The sequence below is a fragment of the Suncus etruscus genome, chromosome 2, assembly GCF_024139225.1.
Source record: "Suncus etruscus isolate mSunEtr1 chromosome 2, mSunEtr1.pri.cur, whole genome shotgun sequence".
NCBI lineage: Eukaryota > Metazoa > Chordata > Mammalia > Eulipotyphla > Soricidae > Suncus > Suncus etruscus.
In genome coordinates this window covers 118,995,763-119,017,221 of record NC_064849.1, presented here as the reverse complement: position 1 = coordinate 119,017,221, position 21,459 = coordinate 118,995,763, and the positions used below count along the sequence as shown (strand labels likewise).

The following is a 21,459-nucleotide window of genomic DNA, read 5'->3' as shown; positions in this document are numbered from 1 at the left end:
CTATCAGAACTTATGGGACACAGCAAAAGCAGTACTGAGAGGAAAATTTATAGCTTTACAAGCACACATCAGGAAGGAAGAAGGAGCTTACCTGAGTAGCTTAATGACACAGCTAATAGAAGTAGAAAGTACTCAACAAAAGGACCCAAAAATAGGAAGACAGAAGGAAATAACAAAGCTGAGAGCAGAAATCAACGAAGTGGAAATCCAAAAAACAGTCCGAAAGATCAATGAAAGCAGAAGTTGGTTCTTTGAAAAAATAAACAAGATTGATAGACCACTGGCAAACCTAACAAAGAAAGAGAGAGAGAAACTTGATAACTCGTACTAGAAATGAAAAAGGAGAGATCACTACTGATATGACAGAGATTCAAAGGGTAATCAGAAACTACTTTGAAAAACTCTATGCCACTAAAAATGAGAACCTGAAAGAAATGGATAAATTCTTGGACTCTTATAATCTTCCACGGTTGAAAGAAGAGGATGTAGCATATCTAAACACCCCCATCACCATTGATGAAATAAAAATGGTAATCAAAAGTCTGCCCAAAAACAAAAGCCCAGGCCCAGATGGATTCACTAATGAATTCTATCAAACTTTCCAAGAGGAACTACTACCAATCCTGGCAAGACTCTTTCATGAAATTGAACAAGTGGAAACATTCCCAAATAGCTTTTATGAAGCCAACATCACCTTGATACCTAAACCAGACAGAGATGCTACGAAAAAAGAAAATTACAGACCAATATCGCTGATGAATGCAGATGCAAAGATCCTCAACAAAATCCTGGCAAATAGGATTCAATACCTCATTAAGAAGATCATCCACTACGATCAAGTAGGTTTCATCCCAGGAATGCAAGGATGGTTTAACATCCGTAAGTCTATCTACATAATACACAACATCAACAACAAGAAAAATAAAAACCACATGATCATATCAATAGATGCAGAGAAAGCATTTGATAAGGTCCAACACCCATTTTTGATCAAAACTCTCAGTAAGATGGGAATGGAAGGAACCTTTCTCAATATAGTTAAGGCCATCTACCACAAGCCAGTGGAAAATATTATCCTCAATGGAGAAAAACTAAAAGCCTTCCCTCTAAATTCTGGCACAAGACAAGGCTGTCCTCAATCACCACTCCTATTCAACATAGCACTGGAAGTACTTGCTATAGCGATTAGGCAAGAAAAAGATATCAAGGGAATCCAGATAGGAAAGGAAGAAGTCAAGCTCTCACTGTTTGCAGATGACATGATACTCTACTTAGAAAACCCTAAAGACTCTACTAAAAAGCTTCTAGAAACAATAGAGTCATATAGCAAGGTGGCAGGCTACAAAATCAACACACAAAAATCAATGGCCTTTCTATACACCAATAGTAATAAGGAAGAAATGGACATTAAGAAAACAACCCCATTCACAATAGTGCCACACAAACTCAAATATCTTGGAATCAACTTGACTAAAAATGTGAAGGACCTATACAAAGAAAACTATAAAACTCTGCTCCAAGAAATAAGAGAGGACACGCGGAAATGGAAACACATACCCTGCTCATGGATTGGCAGGATTAACATCATCAAAATGGCAATACTCCCCAAGGCATTATACAGATTCAACGCTATCCCTCTAAAGATACCCATGACATTCTTCAAAGAAGTGGATCAGGCACTTTTGAAATTTGTTTGGAACAATAAACACCCTAGAATAGCTAAAGCAGTCATTGGGAAAAAGAATATGGGAGGAATTACTTTCCCCAACTTTAAACTTTACTACAAAGCAATAGTTATCAAAACAGCATGGTATTGGAATAAGGAGAGACCCTCAGATCAGTGGTATAGGCTTGAATACTCAGAAAATGTTCCCCAGTCATACAATCACCTAATTTTTGATAAAGGAGCAGGAAATCCTAAATGGAGCAAAGAAAGTTTCTTCAACAAGTGGTGTTGGCACAACTGGCTAGCCACTTGCAAAACATTAAACTTAGACCCCCAGCTAACATCATGTACGAAGGTAAAATCCAAATGGATTAAAGACCTCGATATCAGACCCCAAACCATAAGATATATAGAACAGCACATAGGCAAAACTCTCCAGGACATTGAGACTACAGGCATCTTCAAGGAGGAAACTGCACTCTCCAAGCAAGTGAAAGCAGAGATTAACAGATGGGAATATATTAAGTTGAGAAGCTTCTGCACCTCAAAGGAAATAGTGCCCAGGATACAAGAGCCACCCACTGAGTAGGAGAGACTATTCACCCAATACCCATCAGATAAGGGGCTAATCTCTAAAATATGCAAGGCACTGACAGAAATTTACAAGAAAAAAACATCTAATCCCATCAAAAAATGGGGAGAAGAAATGAACAGACACTTTGACAAAGAAGAAATACAAATGGCCAAAAGACACATGAAGAAATGCTCCACATCACTAATCATCAGGGAGATGCAAATCAAAACAACAATGAGATACCACCTAACACCACAGAGAATGGCACACATCACAAAGAATGAGAACAAACAGTGCTGGCGGGGATGTGGAGAGAAAGGAACCCTTATCCCCTGCTGGTGGGAATGCCGTCTAGTTCAACCTTTATGGAAAGCAATATGGAGATTCCTCCAAAAACTGGAAATCGAGCTCCCATACGATCCAGCTATACCACTTCTAGGAATATACCCTAAGAACACAAAAATACAATACAAAAACCCCTTCCTTACACCTATATTCATTGCAGCACTATTTACCATAGCAAGACTCTGGAAACAACCAAGATGCCCTTCAACAGACGAATGGCTAAAGAAACTGTGGTACATGTACACAATGGAATATTATGCAGCTGTCAGGAGAGATGAAGTCATGAAATTTTCCTATACATGGATGTACACGGAATTTATTATGCTGAGTGAAATAAGTCAGAGAGAGAGAGAAAAACGCAGAATGGTCTCACTCATCTATGGGTTTTAAGAAAAATGAAAGACCTTCTTGCAATAATAAATTTCAGACACAAAAGAGAAAAGAGCTGGAAGTTCCAGCTCACCTCAGGAAGCTCACCACAAAGCGTGATGAGTTTAGTTTGAGAAATAACTACATTTTGAACTGTCCTAATATTGAGAATGTATGAGGGAAATGCAGAGCCTGTTTAGAGTACAGGCAGGGGTCGGGTGGGGAGGAGGGAGATTTGGGACATGGGTGATGGGAATGTTGCACTGGTGATGGGTGGTGTTCCTTTTATGACTGAAACCCAAACACAATCATGTATGTAATCAAGGTGTTTAAATAAAAAAATTTTTTTTTCAAAAAAAAAAAAAGAAGTAAAAATTTCACTTTTCTCAAATGGTTGATGAGTTAGACCAATTTTAATTTTTTTTTTTTTTTTTTTTGCTTTTTTGGGCCACACCCAGCGCTGCTCAGGGCTTACTCCTGGCTCTGTGCTCAGAAATTGCTCCTGGCTTGGAGTATCATATGGGATGCTGGGGACTGAACCTGACTCTGACCTGGGTCAGCCACTTGTAAGGCAAATGCCATAGCATTGTGCTATCACTCCAGCCCCATGACCAATGTTTTTTTATTAAAACACTGTTGTTCTCCTTGACCTGTAGCATCTGTTCAGTCATGGACCAGATTTCTCTCTATGTTCTCAATTGTTTTTCAACTAGGGCTCTCTTTGTAGGGAGACAGTATCTGGAAGCACCTTTGTTATCATACCAAGCATCTAGTGCCATAGATTTCAACCCTTTACCACAGTGGACTATCCAGCTTGGTGGTTGTAAACCTCTGTGTTAAGTGGCCGTGTCTGTGTGTCTGTGTCTGTGTGTGTGTGTGTGTGTGTGTGTGTGTGTGTGTGTGTGTGTGTACCAGCTATTGAGTGAAAATGACTGATCTTGTGAATAAGGTTCAGGAATGCACCTAAAAAGCCTCCACTATGCTCTATAGCCCATCACTGGCACCCAACCAGATATGTCATGCAGAGGTAGGGAAGCCATGGCAGGGCCATTTCTCTCATCCATTTATAGTGTCCTGTTCAGTCTTTATAAGCTGACAGGGCAAGTTTCCTCCATTTGGCTTTCTTCTTTAGGAATGTCTTGATTATTTCTAGTTCCTTGTCATTTCCATATAAATTTTAGAATCCATTTATCATGAAAATAATATTGCTTAGAATTTCATTATAAGAAATAAATTAAAAAGAAATTCGACATTCTGTGATATGAATCTTTACCAACATTATATATTGATTTAGTGTGTTTCAGGACAATTTTATAGTTTACTTATTAAAGGACTGGCTATTCTTTTATTCTTTGGCTTGCTAGTTTTATGGCTTTTAATGAATTGCTTTCCTTTGGAGCGGTGGTTTTTCTTAAGTTAAAAAAAAGTGACTTTGAGACTAAATCTTATTTACAGACTTTGAAAGCCTGAGATGATGTGATTAAAAGGTTAGAATTCAATGGAATTCCAAGTTAAAGTTAAAGTAGCCCATTAGAGGGAGTTTTGTGTTTTCTCTCAGTTTAGGTTAGCTGATGGCTGTGAAGATATCTTATCTGTAATTGATAACTGTGGACTTGTTGGCACAAGGAGAAAAAAACTCATTTTTGGGGGAATGTGAAAATGTAAGAAAGGTGAAGGGAGAAAAGAACTACATCTTTGCCATCCCCTCAATTATAATGATGACATAAATTTTATTTTGGGTTTGGAAGATGTTACTTGTTTCTCAGTATTGGAATGCAAAGGAACAGAAAAGAAATATTGAGTTAGGAGGAAATTTGTTTACTATCCAATTGATTCCTTCATTTGACAAATAAACTATGAGTTAGAGACATTTTTCAAAGAACATACAATTCTGAGAGACCCAAGACTAGAACTTTTAAACTTTTACACTAACTGAGTAGGAGGATGCGGGGGGTGGGTGGGGAGGAAGTTATAGGTGTTAGTAATGAGATGGGGGGTTAGTTTAACAACTTTTCATAAAACATTATTAATTTATTATTTTAACTGAGGTATCATAGTTTACAATGGTATTGAAGTTGTTGTTTTACAGTTTTATTGCTGCTATTTAAGTCCCTCCATGTATGTACCATTATCCTTTCACCTTGAACTCTTCTCACTGCTCTCTTCCAGCCCCCCTTTTTTGTTCCCAGTTAGTTTGATTTGTTTGCTTTGTCAATTAGCTTTTTAAGGGACTGAGAAGTGGATTGTGTGTGAATTTACTGGATTTATATGCAAATTGTATATGAGTATGTGAATGTAGCTGTTAGTGCAAGTGTGTGTGTGTGTGTGTGTGTGTGTGTGTGTGTGTGTGTGAGAGAGAGAGAGAGAGAAAACATATAAACATAAAACATGTAATGTTTTGATGGAAATGGAACTTTTGTTGTGATTGTTGGCTTTTAATAGGATTGTATTCCTTAATCCAGTCTTTATTTAAAAAGATAGGGTTAACTTTCCTGGCTTTAGATGGCTCATTTAATTTATGCTTTGAAAATCATTTGGAAGTATTTACCTTCATAACTTGATTACCTAAAATTTCAGCAATGTTCTAGTTTATTTAATTTGGTTCAGTGATTCAAAACCCAACTTTTTTTAGAGTTTTATTTTTGGTATTTGGTCCACACCCAGTGGTGCTCAGGGGTTACTCTTGGCTCTTGTGCTCAGAAATTACTCTTGTCAGACTCAGGGGATCATATGGGATCCCAGGGATCAAACCTGGGTTGGCCTCATGCAAGGAAAATACCTTACTTGCTGTATCATCACTCTGGTTCTTCATACTGACTTTTCAATTAAAGTACAACTATTGGATTCTTTTCAGAGAGGGTTACAATTCAATATTTTTTTAGTAGTCTTCATTTTTTTCAATTTTTTTAATGTTTCTCCATAGTACTCTTATTATATTTGTGATTTTAATGATTCACTTTGCTACAAAATTTTGTGGTAAAATAAAATATAATCAATGTTCTTTAAAAGTTTGCATTTGCTTTAGTCTATTTGAATTTTTTTTCTGATTGAAAAGATTGGAAAGAGTTTATGCCTTTATTTTTGTTTAAGTGAATTAAAAGAAAAGTCAGTTGCCTGCTTTCTTCTGCATTCATATTAAGAATTAAAGTTCTTGTGTTGCTTTTCAATTTAATGCAGTACAGAGCATAGCTCTGCATTTATTACTAAAATGTTAATGTAGATGGGTCCTCTGACCTTTCTGGTGTTCTTTTTCTGATATGATTTAGATTCCTAGTTTTCAACAACTGGTCCTCAGACTGAGTCTTGTCTGTAGGTCTAAAATGATAGAAAACTTAAAAAAAAAAAGATGGAAAACTATAGTATAGACCAACGTTAAAAAAATTTAGTTTTAAGAAAATTAGAATTAGGCCAATGTAAAAAAGTCCTAATTAGAATGATTTAGAACTTCTATGTGTTAGTCCAAGGAGAAATTCCTAGGAGAAATAGGAACAAAGAAGCATCAAAATGCAGAATAAAGATATTGGATACTTATCTACTTCCTCCATTTTAGATGGTACTCTTTGGGCATCCAGGATGTGGGTGCATGTACTCTTCAGCTGTGGGAACTTATCAGCAATGATGTCTTTGAATGTTGCCTCTTTATATAGGTTTTCTTCTTGACTCTTTACTGATTTTTTTTTTTTTAATTTTTTTTTCTTTACTGATTTTTGTCCTCAGCAGCTGTTATTCTGCTGGTAAGGCCGTCTAAGTGAGTTTTTCAATTTGCCTACCAAGTTCTTCAGTTTTGTCATTTTTGTCTGAAGTTTTCTCATTTCTACTCATATCCTCTTAAAGTCTTATTGGCCATCTGTTCCATGGTTTTTTTTTGAGTAGTTACTTGAAAATCCTCAATATTTTCTCTTTAAAGTTTTTATTTTATTTTATTTTTTTTATCAGTGAGGCTATATAGGTGGCTGATACTGGATGAGTCTTCAGAGCTACTATCTTTACTTGCTAAACATGTGGGTTTTGTGTGTTACTTTCCCATGGTGACCCATTGCAGTGTGATAATGTTTTTATTTATTTATTTGTTTGCTTTTGTTTTGGGGTAACACCCAGTGGCGCTCAGAGGTTACTCCCGGCTCTGAGCTCAGAAATTACCCCTGTTCTTGGACAGTATCGGGATGCCAGGGATTTAACCCAGGCCCGTCCCTAATTGGCAGCATGCAAGGCAAATGCCATACCACTGTGCTATTGCTCCAGTCCATATGTTTTTAATGTGTTGCATTGTGGGTCAATGACTGGAAGAAATGTGTGACTGCTTCGCTTCACTCTGTGTCTTCACCTTTCTTGGGCAAACTGACTTGAGTATAAAATGTCTCTTCTGAGTCACAAAGAGTATGCCACTGCTGGTCATCTGTCTGCCTCAGTTTCTTGGGACTGTGTGGCTCTTCTACCTCCAATTGAATTTTTAGACTAAGACTTACAACTTTAGTGGGAAGTACTTAATATTCAAGGGAAGGAACTTTTATTCTTATTAGAAATAGAAGAATGAATACTTGAGATCAAATTTATGCTAATATACTCTTCCTTAGTATTACCAAGAATTTGTTAAGATTTCTGTTAGTAAATTTATCATCTATAAATGTTAACTGGATTTATAAGGCTATAAGTCATTTCAGATTCCCCCCTCAGTGCTGAGGATTGAAATATGGAGGTAAGGCATTTGCCTTGCATTGCAGAAGGTCAGTGGTTCGAATCCCGGCATCCCATATGGTCCCCTGAGCCTGCCAGGAGCGATTTCTGAACATAGAGCCAGGAGTAACTCCAGGTGGGACCCAAAAACCAAACCCCCACCCCACCAAAAAAAAAAACTGTGTATCATACATACAAGGCATACAAGTGCTCTATCAGTGTAGTTAGGGTTTTGAACTTAATAAAAAAGAGGGCTTTATCTAAGCATCCTCTTAAGAATACTTAATCAGGACAGGAGAGAAAACAAAGGAGATACTTGGGGGCCACTCTTGGTGAGTTTTATGTGGTATTGGGGGTTGAACCAGGATTGTTTGGCTCATGCAAATACCTTAACACCTAAACAATCCTCTGGCCCAAGAGATCAAGTTTAATTTATTTAAAGTGTTTCTGATTAGATTTTCTCTTGGTTTTTGTTATAAATATAATATAGTGAAATAATGGGTGAATAATGCTTACAATCATATATTGTTGGGTTCGGAGATGATTCAAAGGGCTGGAGCACATGCTTTGTTTGTTAGTCTAGGTCTGATCCTTGGTACACTAGGGACTCTGAATCACTGCTTGGTGTGACCTACTCTGAGCATTTAACCTGGAGTAATTCCCAACACTAAACAAATTAACAAACATAGTGCTGGCTGTAATTGATCATTTTTTATTTTTAAATATAAATTCATTTAACCTAACATTTAAATTATTATGTAAGTCCTCAAGGCTGTGAGAAGTTGGCATTATTGTGAAAATTATGTTTATTGACTGCAATGATAGAAATTACCTTCTTGGTTTTTAGATTTCCTCCTTCCTCACCCCTGAAGCCATATCCAAGGAAGCCCCCATACCAAAAGGATGTTATTAAATTTCCAGTCTGGAGTGATCCGCTACCAGGCACCTCTCAAGAAAATATCCCAGTGAGGCCACTAGTGATGGTAAGTGTCGTTGACTGGGTTGAAAGAGCCAGTATTTGTGACAGGAAGAAATAAGGACAAGTCTGTGAGCCACCAGGTCTAGTTCAGTTATTTATATTGGCTTCAGATAATAATGTTTGGAAGTATCTTACAACAATAGCTTATTTATCAGTAGCTAAGAAGTCTATATCAAAGATCATATTTTTTTACTTTTGCCCATTGACATCTTGACTGAATGTGTTTGTGTGTTTCTGTCTGTCTGTCTGTCTGTACACACACACACACACACACACACACACACACACACACACACACACACACACACACAGTATATATTTTCTTATGATCCGAGCAAGCACATTTCCATTCAAACTCTGGCCTATCTCCTTTCATCTCATTTTTTGTTTGTTTTATAGTTTTCTTTCTCCTTCTTTATGTCCTCCTCCTGAACTCTGTTATGATGATTAACAATAGTTGTGAAGCAAGAAGGGGGGGCATGGGGTGTTGAATGAGTCTTAACAAATACCTGAACAAAGGTAGATACTTCTGGTCTTGGCATATGTAAGCTTATTGCAAAGTAAATTAATCTTATGTGGATGTACCTTTTTCTTTAACATTTCCTAGAAGAAAACAACCAGGGTTGAGATCATGTGCAAAGTAGAAGGCTGAAGAAAGAAAACTTTTACAATGCAGATTTTAAAAATAATAGTGTCTGCTTAACAATGTTTTATTTATTTATTTATTTATTTATTTATTTATTTATTTATTTATTTATTTTTGGGGTGGGGGACCCATAAACTGGCTCTGCTCAGGAATAATTCCTTGCTTTGTGCTTAGGAATCTCTAAAAGCAGGCTCTAGGGACCATATGAGATGCTGGGTATCGAAATACAACGTGCTGAGTATAAGGCCAACGCCCTACCTGCTGTACTGTCATTCCTGCCCAACAATATTTTAAGTTAACTTTATTTTCTAAGGTTGCATGAGTTTAAATTAGTGGTGAGAACATGTGCCTTGCATGTGTGAGTCTGGCTTTGTCCTTTCTTCCCCACAGTGTCAACAATGAGCAGTTGTGCTGGCCAGGTGCTGGGCCTGAAATTAGGGAGTTTGTATTACATTTTAGTTTGGAAATAATAGTTAAAATGTTAAGGTTTTAGCTAAGATCATTCAAGAGGAGAATGAGACTGGTGACAAAAATGGGGGTTCCATAAGGACTGCAGATTTCTCAGGGATGGGATGAATTTAGTTTTAAACACATTGGATGGTAAATGGGAGTATCTTATGGGCAGGTGCAGATGATTTAGAGGAGATGGTATTAGATGAGAGCTCAGATTTACATGTCACCAAGAGATTAATACAACAAAGGTTTGTAACCATTGTGTGCCATACACGGTGGTTGATTCTGTAGAGATTGTAACATGTGATGCAATTTTTATTCTAAAAAGATTAATCACCTAGTATTAATCCAAAAGTAGGTTACTAGAAAATGTGTACATGGGTACGTGAAGACCTTTAATTCATTATCAACATGGAGTACTTAATTAAGGTCTAGTTGAAAGTTCCTTATCTAAAAATGTTAAAAAATAGAAGATTCACAAAATTAGGTTAAAAAACTACTGTATTTTTTCTTTTTAAATGCCCAATATATCATGTAATATTCACCATAAATTGATAATGCAATATATTATTTTTTACTGAGGTTGATTATAAGAGTTATTTATACAAAAACTATTTAAAAGAGATGACATTCTTTTTATTTAAAAAAGAATGATCTTTTTAGTAAATATTAATATGTAGTCTGGAGATATAGAATAGGGATCAGGTGCTTACATTGTATGCAGCTGACCTTAATGGATCCTTAACACTCCTTTTCATTAATAGTTTCTTTGATATACACTATTTGAGTTGGTAAAATTGTATTATTCCTGTTCTCTCCTCTAGAAGACCAACTATATATTAGCATACCTTAATATACCAAAACAATGACTTTATTTTTTCAGTTGCAAAATTTTCAGCAGCACTGAAGTGCTTTACCTAGTGTCTCACAATCCTCAACCACTTTTCTTTTGAAGCATATTATTTGTCGGGTCATCTCTCATAATTTCCTCTTAAATGAGCGGTAGATGTTTGAACTCTCTGCTTGTTAAAAGTTCCACTAAAGTTTTAGCTGCTAGTTCTTAAAGATTGTCCAAGAGTAGCAGAGCAGGATCTGCCTTCTCAATTGGGCCTTGATGCAAGTTTTAGAAAGATGACATTAATGGCAGAGAAAGGGTTCATCGTAAAGAAATTGATTGAGCTCATCATTTATGTCTTCTGTCTAGCTTTTCCACTTATCTCTGCCTCCACTTTGCTGTTTGTTTTTGTTTTGTCCTATTTTTCTCTCTTGTCCAGTCATTATATAAAATGAAACAAAATACAGCAAATAAAATGATTTACTGTGTTTTCTGAGAGGCAGTGTAATACAGAAAGTAAGAGGATGGACTCTGGAGCCTGTGTAAAGGGCTTGAATTTGGCTCTTTCATTTAGTAGCTATTTGAGCTTGTTTCTCTGCTTTAGACACTTTTATGATATCTTAGTTTTTGCACTAGACTGGAATCAACCAGTATCCCTCTGGTTGTTGTGAAAATCAAGTGAGTGTATTCCAGTAAATTGCCTGGCACACAGGTATTCAGCAACTGTTAGCTCCTATACAGTACCTATTGTTAATGTAGTATTCAATAGAGTAGTTTATAGATAGTGAGAAAAAGGAAAAAATTACTCCTATAATTTACAGAAAAACATATTGATTTTATTATCTTTTTTTGGACTATACCCAGCTGTACTCAGGGTTTAGCCCAGGGATCACTCCTGGAGAGGCTCTGAAGACCACATAAGATGCTGGGAATTGAACCCCTGTTGACTGTTGGCAAGGCAAACATTCTGCTCACTGTACTATCTCTCTAGCCCTCAGAAGATTTGTGATGTGTGTGTGTGTGTGTGTGTGTGTGTGTGTACGTATGTGTGTGTGTGTACGTGTGTGTTTGTGTGTTTTGTTTTGGGGCCATATCTGACAGTGCTCAGGAGTGACTCCTGCATCTGTGCAAGTTCTGTTCACTTAGAGCAGTGTGTTAGTGCCCCCTTTCTTTAGTGTATTCTCTTCCTTCCTTCCTTCCTTCCTTCCTTCCTTCCTTCCTTCCTTCCTTCCTTCCTTCCTTCCTTCCTTCCTTCCTTCCTTCCTTCCTTCCTTCCTTCCTTCCTTCCTTCCTTCCTTCCTTCCTTCCTTCCTTCCTTCCTTCCTTCCTCCCTCCCTCCCTTCCTCCCTCCCTATCTCCCTATCTCCCTATCTCCCTCCCTCCCTCCCTACCTCCCTCCTACTCTTTGCTATGCTTTGAAGGACCATGTGGTGTTAGGGATCAAATTTGAACCTCCCTCATGCAAAGCATGTGCTTAGTTCAATGATTTTTCTTTCTCTAGCCTTTCTGGTTCTTATTGCAAATCAAGAGACAAATAAGTCAAATATCTGATAAAATCATACCACACTGTCCACTGAAATATTTATTCTTTCAAACTTGCCCTATATAGAATTCTGAGATGTGGTACAAACGTCATAGCATTGCTATTGGAGAGGTACCAGCTTGCCGACTTGTTCATCGCAGACAGCTGACAGAAGCCAATGTAGAGGAGATATGGAAATCTATGACACTATCATAGTACGTGTTACTGATAGTAGTGATCCTTCTGGTGTTTTTCCTTAATTTGTTTTTTCATGATTTTATGCATTTTAGTTTCTGTATTTAAGTCATAACAAAAATCTTGGTTTGAATTAACCAATAAAATAGTCTTAGTTTTGAATTTTATTTGTAGTTATGCTTCTTAGTATTCAAAGCTTAACTGGATTCTGGGGACTTTCTACTGTCATTTATATAATAGTTAAGAATAGAAATTTAGGGGCGGAGAGATAGCACAGCGGTAAGGAGTTTGCCTTGCAAGCAGCAGATCCAGGACGAAAGATGTTTTGAATCCCAGCATCCCATATGATCCCCCGAGCCTTCCCTGGAGTGATATCTGAGCACAAAGCCAGGAGTATCCCCTGAGCACTGCTGGGTGTGATCCAAAAACCAATCCCCCCCCCCAAAAAAAAAGAATAAAAATTTAAAGTTCTTAAATTTTTTAGTAACACTGAAATCTCAGACTTACTGAAACACAGAACAGAAAATTTGTCTATATATTTGTTTTTGTCTTTGAGCCACATTGGGTGGTGCTCAGAGTTTTCTGACTCTGCTCAGCGACCACTCCTGGCTGTGTTCAAGATACAAAACGAGGTGCTGAGAATGGAACCTGGGTCATTCACATGCAAAGCAAGTGTCTTACCCATTATACTATTTTTTCAGCCCTGGTCTAGATACTTGATGTTCTTTTGTATTTAAGTTCTTTTTCCTTACAAAGATAAACTAGTAACTATTTGGAAATAAACTAGACGCTTTTTCCTCTTTTTTTTTTTTTTTTTTTGGTTTTTGGGCCACACCCGGTGACGCTCAGGGGTTACTCCTGGCTATGCGCTCAGAAGTCGCTCCTGGCTTGGGGGACCATATGGGACGCCGGGGGATCGAACCGCGGTCCGTCTCCTAGGCTAGCGCAGGTAAGGCTTACCTTACCTCCAGCGCCACCGCCCGGCCCCGCTTTTTCCTCTTTTTAATATTTTAACTTACAAAAATATTTTCTTTACATTCAGAGAGTTATTAAATTAGTAAAATAATATGTGAATAGTGGTTTTATTTTAATATTCCCAATTACTAGCCATTTTGTTCCACAAAAATTGAGTGAAATGCAGAAAAAATGTATTTTAAATACTGATGTTTTGCAGTGCCAGCTTTTGAACAAGTAATGGTTTTTACAAAAAGGTGTTGACTTAATTATTATTATTTTCTTTTTTAGTTTACAGAAAACTCTTGGCTTGGATTCCTTAGAAGAAGTCTTAGATAGTAAACTTGTTAACTCCAAATTCATCATCCATAATGTATATAGTGTGAGCAAACAGGGGGTTGTTATCCTTGATGACAAATCAAGTAAGTACAAAGAAATGATTTTATTCTTTGTTGACCCAGTGGGTTAGGTTTGGGTTTTTCAGCTTCTTTAGATTATTAGTTTCTATTTGTTCCTCTTTAAAATGTGAAGTTCATTTATTCTCATTTGGTATAGTATTTTCTTACTTTCTACTACTTTTAACTAATTGTAAGGAATAAAGAAACATTATAGAAAGATGAATATATAGGAGTGAACACATCAGTAAGTTCATTGAGATGCTAGTTCTGTATTACCCACACTGAACCATACTAACTAGTTCATATTATCCTAGGAAAATCCCTGAAAAGTAAGTAAATTTAAGATAAAACTAAAGTAAATTTAAAATAAAACTTGTTGACCTTTTTGGTGTTTCTGTGTCAGATTTTCTGGGATAGTGTTTGGTTATATCATGTCTTTTTGTTTCAATAAAAACTATTTTTATTTTTTGTTGAATCACCATGAATTTCAGAGTTACAAAGTTACTCATGATTGAGTTTCAGTCAGTCAACGTTCCAACACCAATCCCTTCATCGATGATCTCTTCCTTTCACCAGTCTCCGTAGTTTCCCTGCAGAGACACCCCCTCTGCCTGCATCTATTTCAGGCACTTTATACCTACTTTCAGCTTAACATCTTCTCCAGAGGGTCCACTTCCCTCATCAATGTCCTATTGTACCCTTCCCTGACCTATCATCATCCACCTTCACAAGTGACAAGCTTCTTACTATAAACCAGTTCTGTTGCTTATTGTTTTTGTTGTCTTTGGGCATTTGTAAAATCAACTCCTTAAATATCAGAGATGATTTAATTTTTTTATATCTTCTACATTTAAAAGTTTAAAAGTCAGGTATAAAGTTGGGAGATAAAACTGAACAAAACTGGAGCAAATGCAGAGAGCCCAGGTTTAATCCCTTGTACCACATAGTTCTCCCAGCACAGCCAGGAGTGATTCCTGAGAATTGATAGCACCCATACCCAACAAACATAAAAAGTTAGGAGAAAAAAAAAAGACATTTAGCCGTCACTTATTTATTATTGTTTTTTTTCCCCTTTCCTTCCATTTGTTGTAATGTGTGACGACTCTACACACTTGGTTGCACAAGAGATTAAATCTGTGTTGCCAGGCAGCAATGCAGCAGTGCTGGTGATTGGAAGATGCTAAGCAGGTGCTCTACCACTGAGCTATGTCCCTGGATTCCTGACTTATTTTTTGACTTAGAAAAATAAGGTCATGTTACTTGTAGTGGTCCAGAATCACCAAAATAATTTAACAGCTCCTTCCTCAGCTTTCCACAAAGATGGGAAGAGCACAGGAGGGCAGAGAAGGGATCTCTGTGACAGTGATAGCTGGACATTATAACTCTGGACAAGAACTGGCTGCTAAAAGGAGAGAAGGTGCAAACTACAGTGTCTAAAAGGGAAGGAGAGAGAGGTAAAGGGAGAAACAAAGAGAGGGAAAGGGAAGAGGGAGGGAAGGGGAGAAAGAATGAGAGAGAAGACAGAGAGATAAGATAGAGATAGATGGAGAGAGAGAAGGGGAGAAGAAAGAGAGAGAGACTGCCATGGGAGGGGAGAGACTGCCATGGGGAAGGAAGGTAGAAGAGAAATGGGGACATTTGTGAAAGAAAATGTGCACTGGTGAAAGGATGGATTGTTGGAATATTGTATGACTGAAACTCAGTCATGAACAACATTGTATCTCATGGTGATTCAATAAAAATATATTACTTTAAAAGATAAAGCAACTGAAAACCAACTCCTTCATCTAGAGCAGAAAAGCAGGGTTCGGGCAGAAATGAATGTTCCCTTTGATTAGTTCTTTTCTTAGTTCATATCTTTGACCCTGAGAATGCTTTACACTTGTGGAATGATGTTGTAACACTTTGAGGGGGTTTTATAAATTAAATTTAGGACTGGGCAGCAGATAGGCCTGTATCAGATGGAGCTTGAGCAGTTGTGCAAAGTGAAGAGATTTTTCCAGGCTGTGCGTTTCTCATGAGAATAAAATACATTTCTGGCTTTTTGTTGTTGCTTGGAGGCCACACCTGGTGGTGCTTTGGGATCACACCTGACTCATGCTCAGGAGTCGCTCCTAGTGGTTCTGAGGAGCCCACATCAGGAAGCAAATATATTTGTGATTTCATGAGTTGTCAGGTGAATATTGAAATAAAAAAATAATTGACATAAAATTAGAGAAAATTGTCTTTATGAAATACATTTAAAATACTCTCACAGTTTTTTTTTAGTGCATCCAGCAAGCACACTACTTTCAGCTATCAGTTAGAATACTAGTTCATCTTTTATTTATTAAGTAAGCTTTTCAGAAAGATGAGAGCACTTCACAAAACTCAGGTTCATTAGATCTGACACAATTCAAGCATCATTATCACAGTTTTATACAAAGTGGAGAAGATGAAGTGGAAGGCTGGTCTGCTGCTCTGATGTTCTGTGGAAGGGGCAGAAGGGGAAACAGATTAATGTCAATAGATATTTTTATAGCTCCTATTTTTTAAGGCTATTCGAATAGACAGTACTAATAGCCTATGTTAATATTAATGGGAAACTCTTACTCTAAAACACTTTGCAAATTGAAACTTGTAAAATGATGCTCTTTTGGAAAATTGAACATTGGAAAAATCTGAACTTGCTTTCTCCCTTTCTATAAAAACTACTGGGTATAACTGTTTTCACAAATGCATTTTTTTTCTTTTCTGCATTTTTCCTTTTCCTTCTCTGATTCTTTGAATAGCCAATTTATTTGTCTATTTTTTTTTTAACAAATCAAGTTTCTACTAAAGATCTAAAAGATGCTCTTGTTCTTAGAGAAATTTTCAGGCACAAAAATATTTGTCTTTTTAACATCCTAAATCTTTAAGTATTTGTGATTAGAAGACATGTTTCATATTATTTGGGCATACAATACTTTTGGGGGGGACTTTGTTTTACTTTTTTGGGTTACATCTGGTGGTACTCATAGGCTTTTCCTAGAAGTCAGTTGTTTCTGGCTAGGGGCATCATGGGATTGAACCTGGGAATTGGTGCCTGGGAGGAAACCTGGGACTCTTGTATGCAAAGCATGTGTTCTATTCTTTAAGCCACCTCCCCATGATTAATTGTATTATGCAATTGAATAAAGCAGCTTTTTGTTTTTCTTTTGTGTGTGTGTGTGTGTGTGTGTGTGTGTGTGTGTGTGTGTGTGTGTGTGTACGTACAGAAGAACTTCCTCACTGGGTATTGTCAGCTATGAAGTGTTTGGCAAATTGTAAGTACTAATTTATCTGTCAGTTTTATAAAGTTAACAGAAATTATTACCCTGAATTAGAAACTTGTGTGTACTTAATGACCTGAATATTGACTAAAAATTATTTAACAATTAATTGTTTGGGGATCATATTGCATTTAGTGCTAGATTATAACAAAATGAATAGTTTTTTTTTTGTTTTTTTTTTTTTTTTTGGTTTTTCGGGCCACACCCGTTTGATGCTCAGGGGTTACTCCTGGCTACGCGCTCAGAAATTGCCCCTAGCTTCAGGGGACCATATGGGACGCTGGGGGATTGAACCGTGGTCCTTCCCTTGGCTAGAGCTTGCAAGGCAGACACCTTACCTCTAGCGCCACCTTGCCGTCCCCACAAAGTGAATAGTTTGTGTTATAAACATTAATTATTTTTGTGGGTTTTATTTTTTGTTGGTTTGTTTGGGGTCACACCCAGCTGTGCTCAGGACTTACTCCAGCTAAGGGATCACTCCTGGAGGATCACTGCCTCCAGAAACTATATGTGGTGCTGGGGATCAAATTCAGGTTGACTGCATGCAAGACAAGTGCCCTGCCCACTGTACTATCTCTAACCCAAGTTATAAACATTTTAAAGGAATTTTGTTTTTCTATATTTTTGTGATATATTCACAGTATATAGCTGTCTATACTACTTAATTTTATTGATTTATTATTATAAGAAAAAACACATAGCTACCAATTACCAGTTTATAGATTTGTATTTATAAGTTATATACTTAAATATTTTAAATAAATGAAATCTTTTATTTCCTCCCTTCTCCCTTTATCCTTCCCTTCATTGTTATTGACAATGTTTCAATGAATAATTAAAATTTTTGTTTGTAATATAAAGCTTTATTATGTTCTATTACTTAACTTATAGTAATAAAAACTAATATTTATTTTGTTCAGTGTGTCAATAGTAGAAAATATTGAATATTTCAAAGAAAAATAATATTGTTTACTTTTAATAAAACCTATTAAAAGCACATAAAAGAGTGGCTTTTTAAAAAACTGAAGTTTTTATCATTGCATTAGAATAGGTTTCAATTTAAACTTTGAACATATATATATATATATATATATATTTTTTTTTTTTTTTTTTTGGTTGTTTTGGGGCCACATCCAGCTATATTCAGGTCTTACACGGAACTATGTGCTTACACTTACTATGTGCTTAGGGATCATTCCTAGCAGTGCTGGGAGATTCTGGTGATTGAATCTGGGTTGGCTGCTTGCAAGACAGATGACTTATCTGCCATACTATCTTTCCAGCCCCCAACTTTAATTATATTAGTCAAAGCAAAATATGTATTGTCAGTTTTTTCATAACTGTTTAAGCTTAGAATATCTATACATGTCACATATGCAAAGGGACTAATACTTAGACTAATAATTATTCTTTCTTTTTTTTTTTTTTAACAGGGCCTAATTGTTCAGAGTGGAAGCAGCCTATGTACTTAGGATTTGAAAAAGATGTCTTTAAAACTATAGCAGATTATTATGATCACTTGAAAGAACCTTTGCTAACATTTCATCTTTTTGATGCCTTTGTCAGCGTGCTAGGTAAGTGGAATGATAATGAGCACTGCTGTATTACTGATATTGAATCATCTCAGTTTTTACTACCTTTAGATAGGACTTCCACTAGCAAAGTTCACAGCATTTTTGAAATAAAAATTTATGAGATACCTGCCTAGTTGTACTTCTGCTCTATAAAGGAAGAACAGTAGTGTTTATGCTCTACTGTGAATCTAAAACCCAAGAAACTTTATTTTCTTTGTCTTTTTGCTGTTGTTCTTGTCAGTTTTTGAACCACATCCTGCTGTGCTCATGACTTACCCCTAGCTCTGTATTCAGAATCACTCCTGGCAGTGCCCTCTGGGAGCCACATATGATTTGAACCTAGGTTGACCACATGCAAGGCAAGTGTCCATGATGTACTAGCTCTTTAGTCCCAAGAATTTTTATTAAAAAAAAAAAGTAGATAAAGTGTACCCTTTCATAAGCACAATAAGTATGATTATTATTGGTAGAGAAAAATGTAAATTTGATATTTACTACATTTTAGTGAATCTACTACTCTAGATATGACTCATTGAGAATATAATGTTGAGAATATATATATATTTATTCAAATATCAAATTTCTTTTTTATAGCAGGAACAATTTTTGATAGAGCTATTTGTTACCTGTGACATAAATGTAGTAACTTGTTCTCTAAAGCTTGTTGCCATTCATTACATAGATTTGTACGTCAGATTTCACACTGAAATTGCCATGGAGAGGGACAAGGGGTGGGGAAGATGTTGAGTAGAAGTAACATAAGAAGAGCATTGGTGGAGGGTATTGCATACTTTGGTGGTAAAGAGATGCTGTAGTTGTACATCATTACATGAACATTAATATTATTGTAGACGTGTTACCTTAACTACAATAATAATAAATAATTGATAGCGTCAAAGAAACATTGTGAATGGGAAACTATTTCTTTTTTTTTTTTTTTTTGGTTTTTTTTTTTTTTGGGGGGGGGCCACACCCTGTGACGCTCAGGGGTTACTCCTGGCTATGCGCTCAGAAGTTGCTCCTGGCTTCTTGGGGGACCATATGGGACGCTGGGGGATCGAACCGCGGTCCGTCCTAGGCTAGCGCAGGCAAGGCAGGCACCTTACCTCCAGCGCCACCGCCCGGCCCCTTTTTTTTTTTGTTTTTTGTTTTTGGTTTTTGGGCCACACCCGGTGGTGTTCAGGGGTTATTCCTGGCTGTCTGCTCAGAAATAGCTCCTGGCAGGCACGGGGGACCCTGTGGGACACCAGGATTCAAACCAACCACCTTTGGTCCTGGATCTGCTGCTTGCAAGGCAAACACCGCTGTGCTATCTCGCTGGGCCCGAAACTATTTCTTTAGATCTTTCTGATATTCTTTCCTCTTGGTAATCAGATTTTTCTATTATTATGATTGTTTAATAAACATGTTTTTTTCAAAAGGCTTTGCTTTAAAGACCAAATCATTGTGTAATATAATATGTAATTTTATGGAATTAGCATACACTTGAGTATACACAAGTAGCATACACACTACTTTTGAATATTGTGGTTTTTTTTTTTAATATGATTTTTATTTTGATCATAGTTTTGTTTTTCGTCTATTTTTTGTGGTGCTTATCGATATAGCTGGAGTCCTCACTGGATAATTGACACTTTTTTTTTGGTACTGGTGGAGTGTTTCACCTTCTTTTTCTCCTTCATCTCCCAAATCGATGATGAGAGCCTCTAGAAGGATTCCACTCATTTTTGGAGTATTAGACTCTTACCCCAGTTTATATATCTTCTCTTTTTCCAGCAAAACCATGCAACTTGAACTAGCTAGTCCTGCCTACAGTTAGAGGGGGAGATAAGGGAGGCATCAAGACCAAACAGGTGCAAGACTACTAAGTAGTGGGTTGGATACAGAGGGGACCACATATTCTAGCCGCCTTGGGGGTGAGGGAAGAGTAAATGGGAGGTAGGACAAAAATGGAGGTGTAGGGAGGACAATTTGGTGATGGGAATCCCCCTGATTTTATGTAAATATGTACCTAAAATGTTATTGTCAACAATTGTGGTTTTTAACATCCCTTCTCTGACTTTCTCTCTCTTCCTTTTCTCCTTTCTATTTTTTTATCTTCTTTTTGGAATATAGAGATGCTATTACGGTATTCCAACAAAATTAGCAAGATGTCAATAATTTACCTGCATTCATAATGCAGTATTTTGGGTTTTTAGATTCTTTAGTTTTTCTGATAATAAGAAACAGAAGCAACTATAAATCAAGTATCTTAGAGTTTCAGAGAGATTATCTTTGAGAACAGATGACAGGATTTAACTATATTATCATTGGGTCCAGGTATTTTGTTCTCAAGGAAGGAAAATTGGGTGCTTGTGAACAATAACATGCCTAATGAGGGCAGCTTGCTGTTGTTTAATATGCATGTGGATTAATGGAGCAAATTCTCAAAATAGCTACTGACTGTAAAAAGGAGTTCTAAAGACTGGATTAAAAAATCACCTACTGGGGCCAGGTTTCAAGTGTTTCAAGTGGCAGTGTGGAAGTTCTGTTTTCAGTCCCCAATACCGCATGACTCCCTGAGCAACTTGAGGTGTGGTTTTCACAATAGCAGAGAAACAGAATATACCTAGATGTTCTTCTAAATTTCCATTTTCAAAATGTCCTATAGCCAAATTGTCTGATTTAGAAACAACGAACTTGGGGGATTAAAACTATTTTAGTATAAATGTTATATTTGTATTATCTCTGGTTTATCCTTTTCATAATTGTTTATTTTTGATCTCATCTGAAAATTAAAGCTATTTCCTTCCAATGTCATTTTAGAGTCAGATATCCTCAAAATATCTATTGGAGGCTTGAAATGGGGAAAGGAATAGGTTAAATGGAGATTTTTTTTATTATACTTGGTATTAGCAAGAATAAACACCTGCACATAGATGGTATTATATAATAAGTTTGTCTTTTATCATTTTTATGTGAATATATTTAAACACTTGGCACTGA

General features: G+C 36.7%; 1 protein-coding gene across 1 annotated transcript in view; it reads left to right on the top strand.

The window, feature by feature from the left end:
* DEPDC1B (DEP domain containing 1B) overlaps nucleotides 1-21,459 on the top strand; it is a 63,949-nt gene that overhangs the window by 30,303 nt on the left and 12,187 nt on the right. Inside the window, exons 3-7 of the mRNA XM_049768791.1 lie at nucleotides 8,476-8,611; nucleotides 12,151-12,278; nucleotides 13,504-13,634; nucleotides 16,847-16,894; nucleotides 18,334-18,474. Coding sequence (XP_049624748.1) covers nucleotides 8,476-8,611; nucleotides 12,151-12,278; nucleotides 13,504-13,634; nucleotides 16,847-16,894; nucleotides 18,334-18,474 — 584 coding nt within the window. The remainder of the gene's footprint in view (nucleotides 1-8,475; nucleotides 8,612-12,150; nucleotides 12,279-13,503; nucleotides 13,635-16,846; nucleotides 16,895-18,333; nucleotides 18,475-21,459) is intronic.